This window comes from Oryx dammah, unplaced genomic scaffold, assembly GCF_014754425.2.
Source record: "Oryx dammah isolate SB20612 unplaced genomic scaffold, SCBI_Odam_1.1 HiC_scaffold_17, whole genome shotgun sequence".
Taxonomy (NCBI): domain Eukaryota; kingdom Metazoa; phylum Chordata; class Mammalia; order Artiodactyla; family Bovidae; genus Oryx; species Oryx dammah.
The window spans coordinates 71551803-71561012 of record NW_024070201.1 but is presented as its reverse complement, the minus strand read 5'-3'; the positions used below and the strand labels follow the sequence as shown (position 1 = coordinate 71561012).

At 43.2% G+C, this 9210-nt stretch overlaps 1 protein-coding gene across 4 annotated transcripts in view; it reads right to left on the bottom strand.

Moving 5' to 3' along the window:
• Positions 1–8739, bottom strand: part of ALKBH3 (alkB homolog 3, alpha-ketoglutarate dependent dioxygenase) — a 44172-nt gene extending 35433 nt beyond the window's left edge. The window contains exons 1-5 of one of the 4 annotated variants that reach the window (XM_040259042.1): positions 8562–8739; positions 6785–6930; positions 6577–6680; positions 5493–5527; positions 2812–2859 (exon numbers count right to left, since the gene is read on the bottom strand). In XM_040259042.1, coding sequence (XP_040114976.1) covers positions 2812–2859; positions 5493–5527; positions 6577–6680; positions 6785–6863 — 266 coding nt within the window. In that variant the 5' untranslated portion in view covers positions 6864–6930; positions 8562–8739. Of the gene's footprint in view, positions 1–2811; positions 2860–5492; positions 5528–6576; positions 6681–6784; positions 6931–7329; positions 7456–8369; positions 8541–8561 lie in introns of those variants that run through there. The other 3 variants (XM_040259044.1, XM_040259043.1, XM_040259045.1) reach the window with 3 other exon arrangements.
• Positions 8740–9210: the final 471 nt, after the last annotated feature.

Below are 9210 nucleotides of genomic sequence, written 5' to 3'. Positions count from 1 at the left end.
CCCAGGAATCAAACTGGGTTCTCCTGCATTGCAGGCAGATGCTTTATTAGCTGAGCTACCAGGGAAGTCCACAAAAAAATAGCCCAAATAACAGGTAAGTTTGGCCTTAGAGTACAAAACGATACAGGGCAAAGGCTATTAGTTCTGTCAAGAGAACATGCTGGTCATAGCAAACACCCCTTTCTAACAACTCCAAAGATGATTTTACACATGGACCTCACCAGATGGTCAAAACTGAAATCAGATTATGTTCTTTACAGCTGAAGATGGAGAAACTCTATACGGTTACCAAAAACAAGACCTGGAGCTGACTGTGGCTCAGACTATGAGCTCCTTATTGCAAAATTCAGGCTTAAATTGAAGATAGTAGTGAAAACCACTATACCATTCAGGTATGACCTAAGTCAAACCCTTTATGATTGTACAGTGGAGTGACAAATAGATTCAAGGCGTTAGATCTGGTAGATACAGTGCCTGCAGAGCTACGGACTCTATTTAGGAGGTGGTGACCAAAACCATCCCAAAGAAAAAGAAATGCAAGAAGGCAGTGGTTGTCTGAGGAGGCTTTACAAAGAGCTGAGGAAAGAAGAGAAGCAAAAGGCAATAGAGAAAGGGGAAGACACACCTAACTGAATGTAGAGTTCCAGAGAACAGCAAGGAGAGATAAGAAGGCCTTCTTCAATGAACAATGCAAAGAAATAGAGGAAAACAACAGAAGGGGAAAGACTAGAGATCTCTTCAAGAAAATTGAGATACCAAGGGAACATTTCATACAAAGATGGGCTCAAGAAAGGACAGAAACAGTAAGGATCTAACAGAAGCAGAGAGATTAAGAAGAGGTGGCAAGAGTACACAGAAGAACTATACAAAAAAGGTCTTAATGACCAGGATAACCATGATGGTGTGGTCATTCACCTAGAGCCAGACATCTTGGAGTGTGAAGTCAAGTGGGCCTTAGGAAGCATTATTGCAAACAAAGCTAGTGCAGGTGAGAGAATTCCAGCTGTGCTGTTTAAAATCCTAAAAGATAATGCTGTTAAAGTGTAGCACTCAGTATGTCAGCAAATTTGGGAAAGTCAGCAGTGACCACAGGACTAGAAAAGGTCAGTTTTCATTCCAATCCCAAAGAAGGGCAATGTCAAAGAATGTTCAAACTATCATACAATTGCACTCATTTCACATGATAACAACATTATACTCAAAATCTTTTTTTTTTTTTTTTCAAAATCTTTCAAGTAGGCTTTAGCAGTACATGAACTAAGAATGTCCAGATGTACAAACTGGGTCTTGAAGAGGCAGAGGAACCAGAGATCAAATTGCCAACATTTGCTGGATCATGGAGAAAGCAAGGGAATTCCAGAAAAATATCTACCTCTGCTTCACTGACTATGCTAAAGCCTGTGACTCTGTGGATCACAATGAACTGTGTAAAATTCTTCAAGAGATGGGAGTACCAGACCACCTTACCTGTCTCCTGAGAATGTGGGTCAAGCAGCAACAGTTAGAACCAGACGGAGAACAAGGGACTGCTTCAAAATTGGGAAAGGAGTACATCAAGGCTGTATATTGTCACCCTGCTTATTTAACTTATATGCAGAGTACATCAGGTGAAATGTCGGGCTGGATGAAGCTCGAGCTGGAATCAAGATTGCCATGAGAAATATCAACAACTTCAGATATGCAGATGATACCACTCTACTGGCAGAAAGGGAAGAGGAAATGAAGGGCCTCTTGATGAAGGTGAAAGAGGAGAGTGAAAAAGTTGGCCTGAAACTCAACATTCAAAAAACTAAGATCATGGCATCTGGTCTCATCACTTCATGGCAAATAGAAGGGGAAAAAGCAGGAGCAGTGACAGATTTTTTTTCTTGGGCTCCAAAAATCACTGGGTATGGTGACTATAGCCATGAAATTATAAGACGCCAGTTCCTTGGAAGGAAAGCTATGACAAACCTAAACAGCGTATTAGAAAGCAGGACTATCACCTTGCTGACAAAGGTCCGTATAGTCAAAGCTACGGTTTTTCCAGTACTCATTACAGATGTGACAGCTGGACCACAAAGAAGGCTGAGCACCAAAGAACTGATCCTTTCAAATTGTGAGGCTGGAGAAGACTCTTGAGAGTCCCATGGACTGAAAGGAGATCAAACCAGTCAATCCTAAAGGAAATCATTCCTGAATATTCACTGGGAGGACTGACGCTGACGCTGAAGCTCCAATACTTTGGCCATGTGATGTGAAGAGCTGACTTGTTGGAAAGGACCCTGATGCTGGGAAAGACTGAAGGCAAAAGGAAAAGCAGATGGCAGAGGGTGAGACGGTTAGACAGCATCACCAGCTCAACAGACATGAGTTTGAGCAAACTCCGGGAAACAGTGGAAGACAAAGGAGCCCAGCACGCTACAGTCCATGGGATCCAAAGAGTCGGACCTGACTTAGCGACTGAACAACAACTACAACAATCCAACAATAATATATCACTCACAGCACAGAAGTTGAGACCAGACTCAACTTTAATATTAACTACCATGTAGTACTAGGACAAAGTACTGAATCTCCCTGGACCTCATTTCCTCACATGAACAACAGGAGAAGTAACAATTATACTATACCTGACAGAGAGGTTATGAAAATGTTTTGAAGCTAGTATAAAAGGAGATATTACCACATATTTGCTCTCCAGGAATTTAAGGGGCAGATGTTACCTACTTTAATCAAGGTTAACATTCTACAAAGAAAACTTTCTAAATATTTCAAAAGACTTGAAGTAAGTGATTAATTATAGTCCCTTTCTAGTGAGAATTCACTTACCTAGATATGCCTGTAGGTGACACGCTGATTTCATACACACCCTCTTTACTAAAGAAACCAAGAAAACAAAGATTTATTAGTACCAAGTTAAACAACATACTGCATGTAGCGGAAGGAAGAGTTGTCCTTCGGAGTGCACAAAGTCCCAGCTCACCAAAACCACTTCCCGATGAGGGTGCACGATGAGGGAAATAGAGCCCCACCTTCTTCTACCACTGAGATAAAGGGAAGATGGTGGTAACCATTAATGGCCCTGGGTATAAAATCCTGACAAAATCAGGCCATGAAGGCAAAGGCCACGATAAAGTAAATTCTTATTCTATACATTCATGCTGCTGCTGCTGCTGCTAAGTCGCTTCAATCGTGTCCGACTCTGTGCGACCCCAGAGATGGCAGCCCACCAGGCTCCCCCGTCCCTGGGATTCTCCAGGCAAGAACACTGGAGTGGGTTGCCATTTCCTTCTCCAATGTGTGAAAGTGAAAAGTGAAAGTGAAGTCGCTCAGTAGTGTCCGACTCCTAGAGACCCCATGGACTTCAGCCTTCCAGGCTCCTCCGTCCATGGGATTTTCCAGGCAAGAGTACTGGAGTGGGGTGCCATTGCCTTCTCCACTATACATTGATATTTCACCCATAATTCAGGTTGATGTGGCATAGGAATCTATCACACAAAGGGATGCCAAACTGAGCATCCCCTTGGAGCCTGGAACAGAGATACATGGAACAAAAGTAGAAGGTCCCCATGATAGAGCTCCACCTCCTAAAAGTTGCCACAGACTCAGCATCCTCAGGGTAATTACTGCTTGGAATCTTCTGAATACACCACCACATGTCTGATCCCACGCTTTTCTATATGCTGGCATGTGTCCCCACTATCTAGCACCCCCAATCCAACTCGCCCCCAGCTTCGGTCCAGTGGAGAATTCTAATTCATCCTTCAGAATCTCAGCTCAGTATCACTTTGTCTAAACCTTTCCTGACCTGTGATCCAGTCAAATAATGTTACATAGCTCATCCTCTGTGACCACTACACCTCACCTAGAAGTATACTGTTCCAAGATAGTCAGGATCACAATTTGTCAGACTACATGTCTATTTCATTTACTAGACTATGAGCTGCTGAAGGGCTGGAATGGCTGAGTTTTCTGTCTCCTAGTGCCTAGCACGCAACAGATGAACAGTAAAAAGTTTATTGAACTTAATCAAACGTATGAAAGTACAAAACTGTTACAGAAGGGCACGTCATGGTAAGAAATGTGATCCAGATTGGCTAGGTGTTTCTGTCCAGATAGCTGTGTCAGACACTTCTCACAGAGATAAGTTATGGAGAATAATATAAAGGGACAGTATTTACGTCATCCTTTTCCAGGTGACCTAGCAGTTCATAATCTCTGAGCTGCGCCCTTTAGGTGGATGTGTAAGCCATTCTGAGCCAAAATGTAGGCAGAGTTATTGTCATAAACATATAGCATGCTTCAAAATATTAGTTGGCTATAAAATTTCCTAGCGTGCTCATATTTCAGTGCCATATTTTGGGCCATATTTAGAAAATGGTTCACTCTAAATATCAGGGATATTTCTGACTATTAAAAAAATCTAGCATAACTAATTTTAGATAAACAGAATTAACAAACCCTATGGTCAAGTAGGAATGAGTACCATCATTTTTTGTCTCTGTCTTGGAAATTCACAATTGTCCTTTTTTTTCAACCTGAATGTCCCATTTGTAGCTTGTAACAGGTTTCTTGGCTTTGTTTCTTTTCCTTACCATCGATGGAGGCAATATCACATTTGTGCAAAACAAAGACTGTTAAAGCTACCAGATTGGGTCTTAAGTGATTATATAGTCCAACCTCTTAATATTACAGGCAAGGAAACACAAGTCCAGAGAGACAGTAATAACTTACCTAAGGACTAGTTACATAGCTGACTAGTGGCCAGGCCACAACTACACACCCTCTCTGAAAATATGATGATACTTGTGTTAATTTCAAACTTTTCTAAGATATACAAGTTGACCTGCAAATAGCCAAACAGCTTAATACTTCCTCATGAGCAATAGTACACATATAATGTTAATTTGCTAAAATAAAAGCATGCTTTCTACAGATAATTTATCTGCATTAGATGGAAATTGAGAAGCAGGACAAGAGAAATCAAAGCATCTTTCATCATTTTAAAAAATAATATTTTTAGACACAGATCAATATAAGAGAAATGTTTATTATCATTTAATTGCTCTGGAACAATTCTGTGGTTTTAATAAATGAACTGTAAAATCTTCTAGATTTCTAGCAGTTTTCATAGCACTGCTAGGAAATTGATACTAAAAGGTTTTTTGAAGAACCATGTTTCAATGACTCAGGAAAAAAATTCCTCTGTGTCTTTACCTAAGAGATATTTTAGCTGCTATCTGTATATATGTTAGTCAAATAGAGTCAGGAAATCTACACCAATCTAAGGAACAGATATCTTGTTGCATTTTCCACACCATCAGCAAATTCAGAAAGGCTTCTCAAAAGACCAAGTTTAAAGATATCTGAGACAGGGATATCCCAGCTTAAAATTTAAGACACTAATTGGCCATTATCTTTTCCAGATGGAAAAACCAGGCCAACGGAAAGATCTGGGGCTCTCCATTTCACTGTGGGCAACAGTTCCAGGAGGGCAGCAGCGTACTTACTCAATCACTCGTGGCTCTGGGGCTCTGCGTACCACCTGCAGAGAAACGGTCAGATATTATTTCTGAATGATTCCTAATCCCCAGGGAGGTTTCCTTGCAGAATTATGGTATCCTCTCATTCCTAGTTAAAATAAAGCAGATTTAAAACTATCCCTGTTTTATTCTAAGCTCTTAGTACCCCACCAGAAACTTCTGGTTCTACTCTTCTTTGAACTACTCCAGAGTGACTAGTAGGCAGTAAAGGATGACAAAATTAGAATTAATATGTTTTCCTAGCAGTAAGCACTCTGAAAAAAAACATTCTTTCCAAGGGATTTTTAAAAACAGAAGACATACTAGGAAATAAGAAGTTTTAATCATTATTTATGCAATCATTACTACAGCAAGATACCTGATTTTTAGCTCCCTTTCCCCATGTTATTAAAAACAGCAACTCTTCCCCGTTTCTTATATTTTTCCCAGCGGGATTAAGCAATTCAGTAGCTAAAATTTCAATCCAATTCCATAGATATTTGATACACTAGCATTTTTAGGACTGTTAGAACTTAGATGGAGAAGGCAATGGCACCCCACTCCAGTACTCTTGCCTGGAAAATTCCATGGACGGGGGAGCCTGGTGGGCTCCAGTCCATGGGGTCGCTAAGAGTCAGATATGACTGAGTGACTTCACTTTCATTTTTCACTTTCATGCATTGGAGAAGGAAATGGCAACCCACTCCAGTGTTCTTGCCTGGAGAATCCCAGGGATGGGGGAGCCTGGTGGGCTGCCGTCCATGGGGTCGCATAGAGTCGGACACGACTGAAGCGACTTAGCAGTAGCAGCAACAGTCATGGTATAACCTCTAGTCACAGTACACCTCCTTGGCAAAAAAAAAAAGGCAATTATATATGCCTATAAATTGGGGGAAGACTACTAAGAATTCTCAAACATACTAAGAAATTAATACTCCACGTTTCATTATTACTATAGGCCTTCCAGTTCTTTATTAGTGAGCTTATTCAATCACTGTTTGAGTGTCTACTATGTGACTGTTGCTTTTATAAATAAATATTTGTTACTGTTGAAGAAGAAACAAGAATTTACCACCTGGGGTTCTTTGAACACAAACTGTCTGTCAGACAGATGCTGCTCCTTGTTCATCCAGGTTTTACCAGATCTCTGTTGAAGATTGTTCTCAGCAGTGGGAGCTGAAAAGAGAGAAGACTGAAACCTTAACATTAATTAAAAGAGAACGATACTGGTCCATCCACACACACACACACACAAACAGGAGATCCCCACAGTTCCTTGCCTGGCTGAGCAGTGGCCTGGCTCTTAGCAGGACCAGCCCAGGCTCCCTGCACTCGGGCTCGCCGTCTTTTGTCCTCCATGCTGACCAAGACTTCTACTCTTAGCTTTCAGAAAATTTCATTTCTGATTCAAACTACACAATGGTATCTGTTTAAAGAAAAAAAAAAAAAAACATGCTTTAAGTTGGGATTGTGAAAGCTTTGACTACTAAGCTTTGACTATAATCCTTTCAAGTAGATGAGATGACTCAATAGCAATCAGTGCTTCTACATAAAATCAACTCTGAGATCACAACATCTCAATCAGGAGCCTACTAACTTACTTGGGGATGCGGCTTTTAATGTTTCTCTTTTGCAATGCTTATCTTTTAATGATTTAGCTTATTGAAGTACTTTCACTTCATTCACAAGAAAGTAGATACTAAGAAATTCTATAACCAGGATCTACCATAAACCACATTATTCTTATTAGTCCCCCAAGACAACACAACGGAACTGTGATATGCCACCTACACGAAGATTCAGAAATAGGCTAAAACTCAGTTACTCAGGGCATTTCCATACTCTATCATCAAAGGCTGCATCAAACTTCCCTTGAAGCTTGTTAAAAACACCCATGGCCTGTCTCAGAAGATTTGATGTTGGATGGATACAGCTGTCTGTCACTGAAACAAGCATTGTAGAAAATTATGATAAACAGATATGTAAGGGCCACGAGGTTAAGTGGTTCACCCAGTGTGCCTCAGGAAATCAACAGGTAATTAACGTTCAAATTTTACCACGTTCCAGTCTTAAGTAAAAAATCCACACCATAATGACCAGTAGTATTAATTTGACATTTTTGCCAATAAAAGTCCAGCCCACATCAAAAACAGAGCATACACATCGGCAAAACCAAACCAAATCAAACGAGAACGGTGGGGGCACGTACGGACTTATAGTCCATTTTTTCATAGGTCCAAGACAACTTCACTCCAAAGTTCTCAAAGGTTAACAGGCTCTTTTTAATAGCTTGTTTAGCCTACAAATTCCCAGCCCCACCCCCAGACTTTCTGATTCAGTAGAACTAAGCTGGTCCTGGGAATCTGTATGTTTAACAAATTCTCCCAAGTGATAAGCATGTAAGTTTTCTTATTTAATATGTGGACAGAGGACAGAGGCTGCCATCTCCCCACAGAGTTAAGGGCAGAACCAAATACCTACTCTCCAGTCCCACATGATTTGTAGAGGAAGCTTTAAAACCGTAACGCGACAACCAGCTATCATTCTTGCTGTGTTCACAGGGGAGCGATGTGTTGTTACGTGCGCCGCACGGCTGCTGAAAATACAGATTCCAGAATCCCATCCCAGACAGACTGAATCTGCGGAGTCTCGGAAACTATTAACTAACCCCTACCTTCCACGCCGAGATTCTTTACCCGAATTAAGCACGAGAACCCCGCTTCCAGGGCCAAGAGCGAGCGCTCCGGCGGCAGCCAAAGGACTCGCTTTGAATCCGAATCTGACCCTTCCCAGCGGCGTGGCCTGAGGCAAATGCCTTCCCCTTTCCGAGTCAGTTTCCTCCTCTGTCAACAGAGGAGCCAATACCTCTCTCACGGTCCGAGTGAGAAGCGATGCTCGAAGGTGAAAGAGTCTGGTCCTCTCAGTAAGACGTAAGCAACTTTATTTTAGACCCGTTTCCCCTCCCACACACCAACGGGAGGCCCTGAATGAAGTCCCCTGAGGAAGGGACCGCAGGACCGTCCCCACAAGTCGCAGCGACAGGCCGGGAGGCCGCACCTGCCAGCGGAGCCGGGCGCGCAGGTTTTAAAGCCGCTCTTGCTAAAGCAAACCCCGCGCTGCCTCGGGCCTGCTCTGCCGCCGGCGGTCTGTGGGAGTCTCAGGACCCCGGCCCGACTCCCGCACTTCCCCACCGCAGGCGCACGGCCGCAGGCACGTCCTCTGACGTCACGCGCCGACACCGCCTCTTCCGGCGCCACAGCCCGGATCTCCGGGCGGCTCGGCGTCCCTCGAGCCGAAAGGGCCGTGGCTCTGAAGGTGAAGATGGCAGCGCCGGGGATCGAGGGGAGCCCAGAGGTTAAGGGTGCGGTGGATCCCCGTTAAGGGTGGCCTGTGGCGATGGTGGGGATGAAGACGTTTCCTCGGCCGAAGTCCCACACCCCTAACCAAAGACGAGAGACTTCTCAGCGCCGGCTACTTTGGTCCGTCCGGGAAGAGCGACCGAGCCCCAGCGGAAGGGCGAAGGCGTTGGGGGACCTGGTCATGATGCGCTGAGCAACAGGGTTTGACTTTTATCCTGAACTCCACTGATAGTCTGAGATGCGCCTCGTTTGTTTTCCCTGCAGCCGGTGCAGACTTCTATCATAGCACTGAGAATAGGACCGCGCCCTATTTGCAAACAAAGTTTGCTTGAGAGAAGAGATCTGAG